Raw genomic sequence first — 16,171 nt, 5'->3', positions numbered from 1 at the left:
AAGCGTCCCCTCTCATTTGTCTCTGGTCCACGATTCTGGGGGTGGTGCAGAGATCCCAGCCCCGCAACTGAGCTTTTTGACAAGGAAGACAGCCCCCTGCAGTGGTTCCCCTGAGTTGGGGGCAAGAGAAGCGGGAGTCCTCTGTTCTCAGACAAAAACATCGGCAAGGAGCGAGCCAGCACAGTCCCTCCCAATCTAGTGTCAGAGATAAAACACATTTCAGGACATCCAATGCCTTCTATGTTCGTCCGTGATCGTGACCTACCATTTATCTCATGGGGCTGGGACAACACAGCCCGGCAGCCCCATGCTGCAGAGACATGGGTATCGGTTTACAAGCTCATCTTTTGTCCAGATAAAGGAAGGCTTGGCACATATAAATGGACAAGAAGCCATCCTTCACCTCACGTCCCCCACCCCCAACCTACTGCCCCCAGCCTCAGCGGCGGGGGGTCTCCAAGAGTCTCCCTCCTGGCAACCCTGCTAGGTAGGCATCATTATTCCCGTTTTGAGGAAGGGGAAACTGAGGCTCAGAGGCTTCTGCAGATGAAGGGCCGACTATGTGCCAGGTGCCTGATAATTAGACATGATTCTTCCTAGTTCCCACAGCTGCTGTGGGCAGTGACTGACTGTCGGCTGCATTTGACAGTTGAAGAAGTGGGTTCAGAGAGGGAAGTTGCTTGCCCAAAGCCACACAGCTGCCACTGAGGGCTGGCTCTGGGGTTTGATGCCAGCTGAGTCTGGCTCTAGAGTTCACAGCAAGTGTCTTTGCCCTCTGGCCAGGTCTTTCCTTGGTCTCTGCTGCTTTGGGGCACAAGCCAGGCTGTAAGCAGTTAAGGTAGGGGGTGCCCGGAGGAAAAGAACCAGGTATAGTTTTTTGACGTAAGAGAAGCCGTTTTGGCCTAAGCCATTTTGTGATCTAAGCTGTGGCCACAATGCTAGTCCTTGAACAGATCTCAGTAATAAGGAGCTTAAGGGAACAAAAAAACAAACTGTTATCAGGCGGGAGGAATAACAATAACAAAGATAATTTATCAGTTGTTACAACTCCTGGTTCTGTTTCAGTGATGCTTCAAAAGCCTGAAGCACTTTCCCGAGATGTTTTGCAGAATTTAAACAACCTCCTCAGGCGCCCGACCACCAGATCTACTGAAACCTAGGGGACGGAGACTCTAACATTTTCTGACCCTCCTGACTTCAATCACCTAAAGCTTGGATGCGGTTGACCTCTGCCCCAATTCTGCGCTGAATTCTCCTCTGCTCGAGCCCCTCTATGAATACGCATATACCCTCAGCTTAAAACTTCCCCGCTTTTGCTGTTAACAGACACTGCTTTGGGAAAGCTCCCCGGTGTCCGCCTTACTTGCTGCAAGTAATAAATCCTTCCTTCTCCCCATCTTTGGCTCGTGTGTCTTTCGGCTCAACACCCACCAAGAGGCGAACCCAGTTTTCAGGTAACAAGACTGACACTGCTGTCCCTCCGGGCAGGTCCAAGTTTGGAGTGGGCACCGGAAGCCGAGTTTTCCCTCTTCCCCACTTCCCCAGGGTGCCCCTGCAAGCAGGAGCAAGCCGTGTTGGCAAAACTAAAGGGATAAGATCCCTGCCTCTACCGAGGTCCCACCCCAAACCTGGGGAAGGGGGCCAAGGGGAGGGGAGGACACAGCAGGGTGAGGATTTTGAAGCAGGGGATTCACAGGGGTCACAAGCTGTTGATGCTTTCTATCGAAGAACTGGCTCTTTTGGGAAGTTCCTGTGATGAACAATGAAACCATTTGCCTTGAAAAAGACAGTAGACCACTGTGCTAGTTTCCTACAGTTGCTGTAACAAATGAACACAAATTTAGTGGCATAAAACAACACACATCTGCCATCTCACAGCTCTGGAGGCCAGAAGTCCAAAATCGATTTCGGTGGCTAAAGTCGAGGTGTCCACAAGGCTGGTTCCGGGGGAGAATTTGTCTCCTTGTCTTGTCCGGCTTCTAGAGGCCACCTGTGTTTTATGGTGCACCTTCCTTTCATCTTCAAGGCTAGCAGTGTAGCATCTTCTCTCCTCTCTGACCTCTGCTGTCTTCACATCTTTTCTCCCCCTAATTCTACCGCCTCTCTCTTAGGAGGACCCTTCTGATTCAACTGCATTCACAGAGAATCCAGGATAATCTCTCCATTTTAAGACATTTACTTGCAAAGGCCCTTTGCCACGTTCTGTAACATATTCACAGGCTCTGGAGACTGGGATGTGGACATCTTTGGGGGCGGGGGTAGGAGGAGCACAATTCAGCAAAGTCACGTCATTGTAGGTCTGGCTGTGGCTCAAGTGTCCAGGCTGAACGTGGGGACAGATAGCTTGGTTCTCACACCCTGACCCTCAGGGCGGTGGCCACAGATCAGTGACTCTGTCACCTGTGGAAGTCCTGCCAGGCTCCTGGCTTTGCTGCACGCCCTGAAGACAGGCACTGCCATCCACCCCCCACTTGACAGATTGAGGAAACGGATTAGAAAGTGTTTAAGGATTTGCCAGGGAGGGGTGGGGCGGGGCCAGGGGCCCTATCGGGAGCCCCCCTGCCTCTCTGCTTCTCCCGGCATCTGGGGGCAGAAGTTGCAGGCTGCTGGGAGGTGGGCGGGTGCCGAGTGCAGACAAGCCTCCCGCGTGCTCTCCCCGCCCCTCCCTGCTCTCGGAGACAGAGCCACGCGCCCGAGCTCGCAGCCGCTCGTTGTCTCTCCCGGAGCTGCCGCCGCTGCTGCCACCGCCGAGATGCCTCCCCCCGGCCTGGAGCTGATGAGTGGCCGGGTGCTCCCGGCCTTCCTGCTCTGCAGCACGCTGCTAGTCATCAAGATGTACGTGGTGGCCATCATCACGGGCCAAGTGAGGCTTCGGAAGAAGGTACGTGCCGCCCTCGGGGACCCCAGCCCCGCGTGCGCTCCCTTCTCCCACCGCCGGGAAGGTTGGGGACGGGACCCTTGGCCCAGATGTTTTCGGGGCCAGAGTTTGAGCGAGCGGGCTCGGGACCAGGTGCCTCTCCCAGCCCTTTGGGATGGCTTCTCTGCGGCCCTTGGTTTCAGCGGGGCCCGCACCTCCTTTTCCTCTGTTTTAAGAGCATTTACCATTTGCTGTGCCACCAGGTGAGTTCTCGGCACAGCAGGACTCCACGAGTCCCACTGAGCTAGGCCGGCGGCTCAGAGAGAAGCAGGTCCCAGAGGGTGGAGTGAGGCAGCATTCAGCCTCCGTCCGACCTGGCGGCTTCCCGCACCGGAGATCTGATGTTTGGGTGGGGTGGGAACCGGCAGAACAGGAGGCCAGAGAAGCCTTTAAGTGGAAATTCCCAACTCGCCCGGCAAGGTCGCTCCCAAACCCACCGCAGCCTCCCTCCAGAGGCCAGGTCTCAGCCAGGCTGCGCTGAAGTTCTCGGGGAGGAATTTCCCCCACCGATCCGCCAATCCGAATCCTGGAGCCAAAACAGCAATAAAGACGCCAAGATCTGAGCCGGTGGGGGCGGGCGGGGCGGGGGGGGGGGGAGCAAGGGGGCGGGTGGACCTGTTCCAGGGCGGCCGCTAGCCCGCGGGGCAGCCAGGGCCAGGGAAGTGGCAGCAGCCGTCCTGTTAGACAAAGAGAAGCCCAGGGGTACCTCTGATCATCCCCCCCAGGTATTTCAGAGAGGAGCTGTTTCCGACCGTGCCCCTTCGTCCAGTTCCGAGGCGAGGCAAGGCCGGCGCCCACGTCGTGCCGTGCCGGGGGTGGACACTGGGGAGAGGAAAGTTGCTCAGCAGCAGGGCTTAGCAGGTACGGGCAGGACCGAAGGCAGGGCAGCTCCCCGGGTGAACGAACTCCCAAAGCAGAGGCACACGGATCGTGCTGACTTCTCCCTGCCCCGGCCCATCCTGGGATGCAAGATACAGGCACCAAGCGGGGACAGCCGCGTTCACCCATTGAGTCCTTCCGTGGAGCGTTTAATCCCCACCACCGCCCGGGGGGCGGGGGGAGTCGGGGTGGGGGCGTATTCAGCTTGTCATCCAGTTGAGGAACCCGAACTCAGAGAGGAGACATCTCTTGTGAAGGCCACACAGCGGGGTTGGAGCCCAGGTGCCCAGCTCCGGAGCCCACTCCCTGCCATGGCGGGGATGGGATTCTCACCAGGGCCGTGCGGGGCCCAGAGCTCTTCTTTTAATGTGAATTAGGGAAGGAAGAGGCAAACCTGTTGGGGTGCCTGTCTACCGGGTCAGTAGGGAGTGGCAGAAGGAAACCTCCCCTTGGGCTGTCTCCGGTTCTCCCTACACTACAAATTTCCCTCTCATTCAGTCAGTCAGGGAGGAGCTGGGGGAGCCACACCGTGGGGAGGTGACGGATGCCTGGGGAGGTGACGGATGCCGGCTCTGGCTCCTCCACCCATTAGCCTCGGGACCATGGGCAAGTCTGAGAGCTTGATTTCCTCATTTGTAAACTGAGGATGGTCACAGCAGTGCCAGGAGAATACAGCTCCTGGCACGGAGCAAATGCCCCACCAGTGTTAAGTCTTCATTACTTATTAACAGTTGGAATTGACATGACAGGCCAGAGATCTCTTGGTGGGAGTGCATCCCGAGGCCTGACCCTGGCCCCAGCTAGAGGCAGTGCTTATGCTTCTGACGCTGGGGCTCTATCCCTGTCTGCTCTGCCGCTGGCTCCTGGCCAGGCCAACTTGTATTCATGCTGTCTTCAGGGGTGAGCAAACCCATGGACTGTGGACACCCAAGACAGCCGCCCACTGAATGCCGAGACCCTGAGAAAGGTGTCACAGGCCCACGGACTCTGCAGGACCATCAGAATTGGTGATTCCATGACTTAAGGGCCAGCAGAGAAGAATTCTGGGCGTTGGGGAATCCTGATGGTGACAAGCGCTGCATTCACCTCTGGGCTGGAGCAGGGGCAGACCCACCAGGCAGGACAAAAAAACCCCCCCAGCACTTGGGAACAGATATCTCAAGGGCTCATGAATCAGAAGCAGCAGGATATGCAATTTAGAAAACGTGCTACAGAGATTCAGGTTTGCTGTGGGGTTGGTGGGGCTGGCTGGCTGGATGCCCGCAGGGAACAGTGCAGCAAGAGCGATGGGTGTGACCTCCAATGACCTGAGTGTGACCTCAAGTCCCTCTTTTGCACTGACAATTCACCGAGCAAGCGCCCTCCTGGCGCTGTGCTGGGGCGTCTCCACTTCTCTCCTTTGCTCTTCATGTGGTAGATGAACCTCATTTGATCTGGAATTCACAGATGAGGAAGCTGAGACCCAGGGAAGTTCAGAAACCTGCAGTTAGTCGGTGTGGAGCTGAGTTTCTCACCGGGACCTGTCAAGACCCTCTCATTGCTCTTAGTTCAAAGTTTAAATGCTTAGGCTCCTGCCTCCAGGACCCCTGCTGACCCCTGCAACTTTATCTTGGAACTCTGTCCCTTGCTGTCTATGCTCCAGCCATGCTGGTTTTTCATTCTTCATACATGCTCTTCTTCTGACCCCAGGGCCTTTGCACATGCTGTTCCGTATGCTATTGCTATAACCCTCCCTTCTTCTGGTTAAGGTTGATGCATCCTTCAAGCCTCAGCTTTACTGTCACTGCCTCAGAGAAGCCTTCTCTGATCCCCAGCCTTGGTTGGGTCTCCTGTGAACATTCTCAAAGCAAACCCAGTCTTCTGTTTCTCAACACTCACCACCTGGTCTTCCCTGGTTCATTGGCAATTCCCTCATTACACTGTGGGCTTCACAAGAGCAGAGATAGGAGGGCCTTTTTCTTAGTCTTTTCCGGCTGCTATACAACAAAATGCCAGAGACTGGGTGGCTTATCAGCCACAAAAATTTACTTCTCACCGTTCTGGAAGCTGGGAAGTCCGAGGTCAAGGAACCGGCAGAGGTGGTGCCTGATGAGGGCCTACTTTCTGGTCCATAGATGGCTATCTTCTTGCTGTGTCCTCACTTGGCAAAGGGGTGAGGCAGCTCTCTGGGGTCTCTTATAAGAGTGCTAATCTCATTCAAGAGAGCCCCACCCTTATGACCTAACTGCCTCCTTAAAGGCATCACACTGGGGGTTAGGCTTCAACATAAGAAATTTGCAGGGACAGAAACATTTTGTCCATAGCAGCCTTGTTCACGGTGAGTCTCCAGCACTTCACACGCAGTAAGAGTTCATGGATGCTGGTGAATGGACACGTATGTGCCTGCCTGCATCGCCGCGGACCTAGTCGACTGGGCCGTCCATCTCATGAACAGTAATTCTCTGCTGATGTATTCCAGGCTTTTGCCAACCCTGAGGATGCTCAGAGACACGGAGGCCTCCAGTATTGCCGGAGCGACCCAGATGTGGAACGTTGTCTCAGGCAAGTACCACTGGCCCTCAGCCTGATCGTGGCCTGTCCTTTCGGGCCCTCTTCTGAACACGGGGGCTTGGAGGATGCCCAGGGGGCCTAGGTCTTCTGCCTTCCAGATCCTCTTAGACTGTTTTCATTTATTCATTACTTTAAGTTCTAGTTACTCGTGGAAAAGTAATATGTGCTCGTGGCTCAGGATGACAAAGTTAGAAAAGGATATTCAGTGCAATTTCAGTCTCTCTCTCACCTCTGACCTGCAGGTCCTGCCCAGATCTGCTCACCAGGGGCCAGTGCTGTTACCAATGTCTTATGCAGCTTCTCCGAGACACTTTTCCTGCATTTACTACACACACGCTATGCTTTTTCCTTTTTACCCCCAAAGGATCACTCTTTACCCACTGATTTATACTGTCCTTTTTTCACATAACAGAAATTGTTTCATATCAGCCCATAGAGGGGCCTCGTTCATTTCACCGGCACTGTAGTATTTACACCACTTCTCTATTAAATAGATGGTCTGTAGCTGATCCAACCACTTACCCTCCGATGGCATTTAGGCTGTTCTAAGTCTTTCTGTGTTATGAGCAGAGTGCATCAAAACTTCTTTCATTTTCCTTTGTGCGTCAGTGTGAGCAAAACTGCAGGCTGCAATCAAATGGTAAGAAATACTGTCAAATGGTACACAAATCTAGTCCCACAACTGGTGTGTGAGATGTGTCTCCGACCCTGCTAACTCTGTATCCACTTTTGGGTGGATCCTTGCCAACATGATGGGTGAAAATGTACATCACATTTCAATTTTACTTTGCATTTCTCTTTTTTTTTTTTTTTTTTTGGCTGTGCTGTGCACCTTATGGGATTTTAGTTCCCTGACCAGGGATCGAACTCAGGCCCTCAGCAGTGAGAGCACGGAGTCCAAACCACTGGACTGCCAGGGAATTCCCTACTTCGCATTTCTGAGTGAAGTTGAACGGTTTTTCATATGCTTAGCATCCCCCAGTCAATCTAAAGCAATTTTTCTTATTATAAAACTCAGAACTATTCATTGCAAACAATTTGGTTAATACTGAAAATACATAGAGCAAAAAGGGGAAAACCACTCACAATTCTTGTCACTGTTAACATGTGCATCTATCTCCTCTTTGTCGCCTAAATATTTTTCATAACACTAGGTGTGCATGGTACACCCAACTGGGCGTTCTGATTTTTTTTCAGTTAATTATTTCATGAGCACTTTCCATGTCAGTAAATACTACTCGAAAAGTGATTCTTACAAAAGGGATGCAGAGGGAGTTCCCTGGCGGTGCAGTGCCTGGGACTCAGCGCTTTCACTGACGTGGCCCAGGTTCAATCCCTCATCAGGGAACTGAGATCCACAAGCCACATGTGGGGCCATAAATACATAAATAAATAAAGGCTGTGTAAGATTCCATCAGAGACTAAAGGTTAATTTCACGTAGCCAGTCTCAGTGGTGGGTATTTTAGCAGTTTCCTCTCTGCAGTTTTACACCAATGGGCTGGAGAGCCAGGAGGAAGCACTCCCAGGGGATGGGGGTTGTCAGCAGGCGTGGGATGGGTGTGGGGAGGATGGGTAGCTGGACAGGAGTGAGACAGACACAAGCCCTCACCTAGTTCTTGTCGCATTCCCATGAATCACCGGCAGAAATGGGTGGGAGCAAGTGGTATAAATAATAGAGATTCTTTTATTTTTCTTGGCCATTGAAAATAACATGTACTTGTGGTTTTTAAAAATTACAGAAATGTGTAATGTAGAAAGTGAAATTCATTGCTATTTCATCCTTTCTAATGTAACTACAGTATATAGTCCTTCATACGAGGTCCATCCATCCATCCATCTATCCGTTCATTCAACATTCAACGAGCACTGACCATGCGCTAGCTACTGCGCTAAGCACTCGTTGTACTTGGTGAACAAAAGCCTCACCCATACACGAATCCATACCGGTGACCCTCATGCCACCCGGTTGGCATGACTCTCCTGGGCAGTGGAGAAGGGTGTGATGAGTAGCAGGGGCAGCCGGTTGCCAAGCCAGCTCAGGGCAGCCACCCAGAGGAGTGCTTGGCTTCTCCCAAGGGGTGAGAGGTCTGTGTAGCAAAACTTGTGTTACTTGTGGCACAGGGGTGTTTACATAGGGTCATGAACACTGTTTTTATTGGCTGCAACCATGCCAGGGAGAGACCACAGACCCGTGTGGTGCCACGATGTCTCCACCCACCCAACACAATTTTCATTTCTGAACAAAAGGACACGTCATCTACAGTGCTCATACTCAAGTAGCTGAAATTCAATTCAGCACTTTTTTTTTTTTTTGGCTGTACCGCATAACTTGTGGGATCTTAGTTCCCCAACCAGGGATCAAAACCGGGCCCCCCGGCAGTGAAAACACCCCAGTCTTAACCACTGGACCACCAGGGAATTCCCCAATTCAACATTTTTCTTTTATTTTTTAAATTAATTAATTTATTATTATTATTATTTTTGGCTGTGTTGGGTCCTCGTTGCTGCGTGCGGGCTTTCTCTAGTTGCGGTGAGCGGGCGCTACTCTTCCTTGCGGTGCGCGCGCTTCTCATTGCAGTGGCTTCTCTTGTGGCGGAGCACGGGCTTTAGGCACGCGGGCTTCAGTAGTTGTGGCGCGTGGGCTTAGCTGCTCCGCGGCATGTGGAATCTTCCTGGACCAGGGCTCGAACCTGTGTCCCCTGCACTGGCAGGCGGATTCTATCTATCTATCTATTTATTTATTTATGGCTGCGTTGGGTCTTCATTGCTGCGCGCGGGCTTTCTCTAGTTGCAGCAAGAGGGGGCTACTCTTCGATGCGGTGCATGGGCTTCTCATTGCGGTGGCTTCTCTTGTTGCGGAGCATGGGCTCTAGGCGCGCAGGCTCAATAGTTGTGGCGCACAGGCTTAGCTGCTCCGCAGCATGTGGGATCTTCTCGGACCAGGGCTCAAACCCGTGCCCCCGCATTGGCAGGCAGATTCTTAACCACTCTGCCACCAGGGAAGTCCCTGAATTTTATTTATTTATTTTTTATTATTATTATTTTTTTGCGGTATGCGGGCCTCTCACTGTTGTGGCCTCTCCCATTGCGGAGCACAGGCTCCGGACGCGCAGGCTCAGCGGCCATGGCTCACGGGCCCAGCCGCTCCGCGGCATGTGGGATCCTCCCGGACCAGTGCACGAACCTGTGTCCCCTGCATCGGCAGGCAGACTCTCGACCACTGCGCCACCAGGGAAGCCCTATTTTATTTATTTTTTATACAGCAGGTTCTTGTTAGTTATCCATTTTATACATATTAGTGTATACATGTCAATCTCTATCACCCAATTCATCCACCCCCCCCACCCCCCCGCCGCTTTCCCCCCTGGTGTCCATACGTTTGTTCTCTACATCTGTGTCTCTATTTCTGCCTTGCCAACCGGTTCATCTGTACCATTTTTCTAGGTTCCACATATATGCGTTAATACACAATATTTGTTTTTCTCTTTCTGACTTAACTTCACTCTGTATGACAGTCTCTAGATCCATCCACGTCTCTACAAATGACCCAATTTCATTCCTTTTTATGGCTGAGTAATATTCCATTGTATATATGTACCACATCTTCTTTATCCATTCGTCTGTCGATGGGCATTTAGGTTGCTTGCGTAACCTGGCTCTCGTAAATAGTGCCCAATTCAGCACCCTTTGAGCACCTCTTAGCTAATAATGTCATATTCATTTGGTGAGTGTTGTTGGTGACCTTCCATGTACTGTCATTTACTGGGGCTTACTATGCCGGACCTGGGGGTTCCTGGGGCCCCAGGGCTCCTGCTGACTTTACATAACATCATGGAACCTCGAGGGTGCAGAGAATCACACATCCTGCCATCCGCTACCGGAGAACTGGCTGGAACCTGACAGGAGATGCCCTGGAAGCAAAAGTGAGTTAAATATTAGACCAGAGGTTTTAGTGCAACCAGGGCCGCCTTCTGCACAAACAGGAAAGCACTTTGGTCTCAGTTCTTGGAGCGCAGATCTGCCTTGCAGATTTGCACAGGCTGGAGCCCAAATGTGAGACCAGCTCTGGGAGAGCGTCAGGAACCAGGTTTCGAGGAAAATGATGAAACCCAGCCACGTCCTTTTAGTGATTCCTGTTGAAGTCTCCCGGCAATGTAGGTTTGGGCCAGATTCTGAGTTTATGTGAATATGCAACTTCATTGGGGCCGGCGGGGGCGTGTGTCTCTGCGTGGTCCCGAGGAAGGAAGACAAACACTTGACCCAAACTCTGAGATATTTCTGATTATTTGGAGTGTGGTGTGGAGACTTAATCTGAGTGAACTGGTTTGTCAGGAGATTGGGTCACACAATCTCAGCCCTAGAAGTCCTTTAAGACCCCAACCAAACACATTATTTTGTGGATGGTGAACAGAGGTCCAGAGACAGAGACTTGCCCGAGGCCAGGGGTCTAACGAGCACCCTTGGGGAGGTGCGAGGCTGCTAGCCTCGCACCGTAAAATGTTTATTAATTTGGCCTGGGCGTCTGAGGGTGCTGGGATTCTGGCAAAACCAAGAGCTGAAATTAGCTTTAGCAATCATGTCCGGGACAGGGCTGGTGGTGATGGTGACAATGACAAAGAAGATGGCAGCTAAGTTGGGGCAAAACTACTCCGTGCCAGGCAGTGTTCTAAGCACTTTATAGGAACCAACCCACTCTGCCTCCCGATAGGCTTCCAAGGGCGGTACTAGCATCTATAGAGGAAGAAGCGGGTTTGCCAAGGCCGCATCGCTCGTGACGGCTGAGCTGCCACTGAGCCCAGGCCATCGATATGGGCTCTGCTCTCCTTTCAAGAAGGCGGTTTAACTCTATTTTATAACCTGCCTTTAAAACTAAGCAGGCTTCACCTCATATCAAACCTGAATTCAAGGAAATCACCTGTGCAGATGGAGAGCCTGGGGAGGGAAGAGGAGAGAGCTAGCGGGGCTGCCAGCAGCTGTCCCTGCCCAGGAGGCCTGGGGGGAACTGTAGGGCTCTCTCCGCAGTCCTGTCATCTGATGCAATAAAAGGCAGCCGGTGTTGCAGTGTCTGTTCACGGGAGAGGCAGGCCTGATGCTGCAGGGAGTCATGCAAGTCCAGTCTAGCGGGAATTTGCTCTGAGTGGTTTTTACCTTAAAAAACTGGTCATTAGTGGAATGACACATTTTGCCCAAGCATCTCTCTGGTACGTGACTCCCTCCATGTCTCTCAATTCGGATGCTGGGGTAGGGGTGGCGGGGAGGAGAGGAATGAGTTTTCTTGGCATCACGCCTGTCCTCGGCACCACTTGTGGCTTCGTGGGGGCCCCGTGGCAGTTTCCGTGGGGACTGGGCACCCCAGGGGCTGAGGGGCTTTCTCAGCTCCCAGCCACCTCTCCTCCCTCAAAGGTGACCTCTGAATCCTCTAGTCCCAGTTGCTGGAGCCTGGAGGGAGGGCTGCCCCTCCCATATTTATTCCTCTTCTCTGCCTGGTGTCCCCCGACTTCTTTCCCTCACCTGTGCTGTGGGGTTTGGCCGACGATCCTCTTAACAGCTTTCTAAAAAGTGACTCACTCTTAGAATATAAATACATACTTTAAGGAGAAGTGTCTCATTGAATGGGTTTCAGGCCCTAGTTACGCTTTTCCTGAAACTTGCCGAGAAATATACAACATGACAAAAATACTCCCAGCTGGTACCATCTCATGAGTCAACCTGTGGGAGGAAGACCACCTTCTAGGACACCCTGACTTAACGTAAAATAGGTTTTCCAAGGTGTCTGTCTCATAGCATGTTAGGGGATGTTGGTGTACACAGATGTATCTCCATAGCATGGGGATAAATAGCATGATTTTAGAGCAACAGTTGCTGCCTCTTCCCCAGTAAGGTAAGGGACTTGCTCGACCGAGGAATTGAAATGGCCCCAGTCCTCAGCTTCCCCCTCTTCATCGCTGTAGCCATGATCCGGCCACGGCCTGCTTCTCTCACATGGGCATCCAGCAGTATTTCCCCCAGCTGGTGAGACCTGCCCTGCTGTAGACTTGCTTTCCCTGGGGCTGTGTCCCAAGGTCAAGCTTTGGGAATAAAGGAGAAGGAAGACTCATGTTGGCTCCAGGTTATGGGGACAGAGACACCAACTGCTGTGTCCTGAGTTTGACCTAAGATCCAGGCCCTGCTGGGTTTATGGGAGCTTTTGTACACTCAGATTGAATTCCAGACCCCTTACCCTGCTTCATGAGCCCCCTCTCCCCCTCTTATCCTGTCTCCCTCCCTCTTACGTGCCACACTTCAGCCACTTGGGTCACTTTTCTGAGCCTTGAACACGCAATGCTCATTCCCACCTCAGGGCCTTTGCACACGCCCATGCTTCTCCCTGGAGAGTTCTTCCCCTGCACAGATGGCCCCTCATCATTCAGGCTTCAGTACAACGTCTCCTTCCCTGACTACACCCACCCTAGTCATGCCACAGAGACCCCTCTCAGCCCTGGGTTGCTGAGTGCTTCTCCCCTCTGCCCTGCCCAATTCCTAGCGTCCACATACCCTGGCCCTTGCCTGAGGTCCTTGCAAGTGGCAGGGAAGAGGAGGACTCCGCGGCAGGTCCCCACACAGGGGCTGCTGGGCTGGGCTTGGCCCGTTAGTGCAGCGTTGGTGAAATGCACTCCAGCTGGAAGGCTTGGAGAAGGGGCTTCAGTTCTAGAAGCGTGCCCGTGCCTCACACACGTGGCCTGTCCTTGGGGGAGGTCACAGCCCAGGCACCGCGTTCCTGTTTATTTGCGCTTCCAACATGCCATCTCTGGCTTTGGTCATTTGCTCAGTGTCTAATTTATGGGACTTGACCTCCCCACCCTCCACAGAGGAAGCTGCCCATTAGTAGGAATCATGGAAGATGTGAACCAACTCTGAGCAGAAGTGGATGAGTTTTCTTTGTCGGTCATTTTTTTATGGCAGGGTTATACACAGCCGCCCCTCCCCCCCACCACCACATATACTCACACACTTGATATTTTAAACAAAGGAAGAAACAGGATAGGGCGGATGAAACAGAGCTTCGCCGCTGTCCGGCGATTGGCTGGCTCCAGTGAGTGCAAGTTGTCCTTATTATCCCTGAGAAGAGGAAGGGTTTGCTTAGATTTAGGGGCAGAAGAAGACAGAGCCAGGCGTGGATTTCAGATGCATGTTCTCAGCCCATCCCGCTGGGGAGGGCCCAGGAACCTGCATTTGGAAGGAGGACGGCCTCAGAAAAGCCCTGCCTTGGTGGTAAAGAGCACGGGCTGGGGAGCTTCCTGGCGGTCTAGTGGTTAAGACTTGGTGCTTTCACTACTGTGGCCCGGGTTCAATTCCTGGTCAGGGAACTGAGATCCTGCAAGCTGCGCGGCGTGGCCAAAATTTAAAAAAAATAAATAAAAGAGCAGGGGCTGGAGGCAGACCTAGGCTCCACCCCAGCTTTCACTCAACCCCACTGAGCCCCACTGTTCCTGCCTGGTGTCCAAGGCCAGAGGGGAAGATAGGGGAGACCATGGCAGGGGCTGCGTCTTGGCGAGCCCTGGGGTTGGTAAGAAAACCAACCAGCAGCCCTTCGTGGCTCCCGGTCTGCTAACAGGGTTCACTTTCTGAGCTGCTCACCGGCACAAGCTTGGAGTCACCGTCGCCCCTGCCTCTGGGGTATCTCCTTGTCTTGGCCATGACGGACGTGAGTCTGGCACCCCCGAGATGGTCCCCAGGGGTGTGGGGCCTTTCAGGGCAGAGGGTCTCAGCTTCCAGGACATTCTCAAAGCCGACTCCTGGCTGACTGCACCCCCTTGCCTTCCCAGAGCCCACCGGAATGACATGGAGACCATCTACCCCTTCCTGTTCCTGGGCTTCGTCTACTCCTTCTTGGGGCCTGACCCCTTCGTTGCCTGGGTGCACTTCCTGGTCGTCTTCCTGGGCCGCATGGTGCACACCGTGGCCTACCTGGGGAAGCTGCGGGCGCCCACCCGCTCTCTGGCCTACACCCTGGCCCAGCTTCCCTGCGCCTCCATGGCCCTGCAGATCGTCTGGGAAGCAGCTCGCCACCTGTGACCAGCCGCTGACACTTCCTCGGCCGCCAGACCCCTGGCCACGAGCCACCGGGAGACCAGGTGCCCCTCTGAGATTGTGATAGGCCCCGGGACCTGGTATCCTGGCAACCAGCTGGATTCCTGGGTGAAGCCACCGATTGGAACTGTTTAGAGACTGGTTGTCACGACTGATAGAAAATCCTTCCACTTAAAGAACAGAGCATGAAAAGTATCCCTCCCTCTTCCTCCCCAAGTCTGGGAAGGGTGAGCAGAGACTCAGTTCAGGTTTCTGAACCTAATGACCCTCTGAATCCAGGGCTGTAATAAATAAGGACTTCTCACCTGCACCCCAGAGATGCTGATTTAGCTGCTCTAGAGGGGAGCCTGAGCATCTGAGCATCTGCATTTTTAGAAAGTTCCTGTGAGCCCAGCAATGGCCGGGCCTGGGGCCCACTGCCAGTTCCCTCTAGGGGAGGGCCCAGGACCGGCAGGCTGGGAGTTTCTCCCCCGGTGGGAGAAGGGTTGTGCTCCTTTGTGCCCTGTTGACGCTTCCCTGTGCCGCATTCCTTTGCTGCATGCTTCTGTCTTTGGCACAGGTGCCGATGGGAAGGGCCCACAGTAGGGTCGGCCTTCTCTTCCCGAGGCTTTAGTTGCTCCGAAGGGCTGTCATTCAAGGACAACGGGCTTTGAAGGACCAACCGCTAAAAGGAAATTTTGACTCCTTCGGTATTTGCGAGGCTTGAAAACCGCAAATGTGCATCCCTGCGGGGAATCATGTGTCTCTCCTGGACTCTTGCTGTTAAGAGCATGTGGCTTTAGTCATTAATGAAGTGTCTGACCAGCTTGGCCCCCTGGCGGCTGGTTCCTGGCATCCACCACCGCCCAGGCTGGCTGGGGATCCGGCTCGCCTGGCACTCTTGCGGGTCTGTGTCTGGGGCGAAACTGACAAGACACAGTCTCTGGCAAACACACAAACCCACCCAGACGAGGGTGCTGAATCATGCAGAAAGCAAGCAGGCTGCTGGGAGACACCCTCCCGCCTCCTGCCGTGGGCCAGTAAGATGGTCAGTCAAGCCCATTTTTACACATGAGGAAACCGAGGCTCAAGGTGGACTCCCTGCAGTGTGAGATCAGCTCTGAACCCCTCCTGTCTGGCTCCCCCAAACTGCTCTAACCATTGTGCGGTCCTGCCTTTCCCCAGACCCCCTCCCCAGCGCTGCCCCTTTCCTCCAGGATCTAGGGAAGCCCCCCTCGCACCTGGGCATGGCCTCCTCTCACAGCCCTGCAGCCCCCGAGCTTCTGCCCCCGCGGACTGATGGGTCTGCCTAGTGGGGGCCTCACTGGGGACCCAGGGTTCCCCAGGCCTCACTAGAAATCCGAGTCGGCCCCCCTGCCCGGCTGTGCTAGGAGGTGGGATGGGTAGCATTGCTTCCTGGTGGTGAGATGAGCCTCTGTTCTGGGGCGGCAGCTGCACATCTGGAAACAGAAAGCGCATGTCCCTGTATTCAGTGTCTGCTGTTTGCTAAGCATTGGCTGAGCACGGTATTCACAAATTTTTTTCCACTTGATCCTCCACCCCAGGAAGGAGGTATTTCTGCTTTTTGATGAGGAAAGTAAGGCTCAGGAAGGAGCTGTAACTTGCCCAACATCCCTGAGCTGGGATGCGATAAAAGAGGAGTAGACCCAGGATGTGTGCTTGTGTTTTAATACTTTCCCTTCCCGGACCGTGGGCTCTTCCCGGACCAGGGAAAGAGGGACTGAGAGGGCAAAGTGCCCAGCTCAGACCCGGGT

The 16,171-nt window shown here is 53.5% G+C and overlaps 1 protein-coding gene across 1 annotated transcript; it reads left to right on the top strand.

Moving 5' to 3' along the window:
• The first annotated feature begins 2,697 nt into the window (after positions 1-2,697).
• Positions 2,698-16,171, top strand: PTGES (prostaglandin E synthase). Its single transcript, XM_029203214.1, has 3 exons — positions 2,698-2,881; positions 6,255-6,337; positions 14,153-16,171. The coding sequence occupies exons 1-3, from the start codon at positions 2,753-2,755 to the stop codon at positions 14,400-14,402; spliced, it is 462 nt and encodes a 153-aa protein (XP_029059047.1). The 5' UTR covers positions 2,698-2,752; the 3' UTR covers positions 14,403-16,171.

This window comes from Monodon monoceros, unplaced genomic scaffold (assembly GCF_005190385.1).
Source record: "Monodon monoceros isolate NGI ecotype Baffin Bay Population unplaced genomic scaffold, NGI_Narwhal_1 Super_Scaffold_5, whole genome shotgun sequence".
Lineage (NCBI taxonomy): Eukaryota > Metazoa > Chordata > Mammalia > Artiodactyla > Monodontidae > Monodon > Monodon monoceros.
This window is presented reverse-complemented; position numbering and strand designations above follow the sequence as displayed.

What these genes read in the sequence shown, in the direction of transcription:
- PTGES (XM_029203214.1), top strand. Translation starts at nt 2,753, where the DNA reads ATGCCTCCCCCCGGCCTGGAGCTGATGAGTGGCCGGGTGCTCCCGGCC. An exon ending in AAGTGAGGCTTCGGAAGAAG is followed by an intron (nt 2,882 to 6,254) that starts GTACGTGCCGCC and finishes GATGTATTCCAG; the next exon opens with GCTTTTGCCAACCCTGAGGA. An exon ending in GATGTGGAACGTTGTCTCAG is followed by an intron (nt 6,338 to 14,152) that starts GCAAGTACCACT and finishes TTGCCTTCCCAG; the next exon opens with AGCCCACCGGAATGACATGG.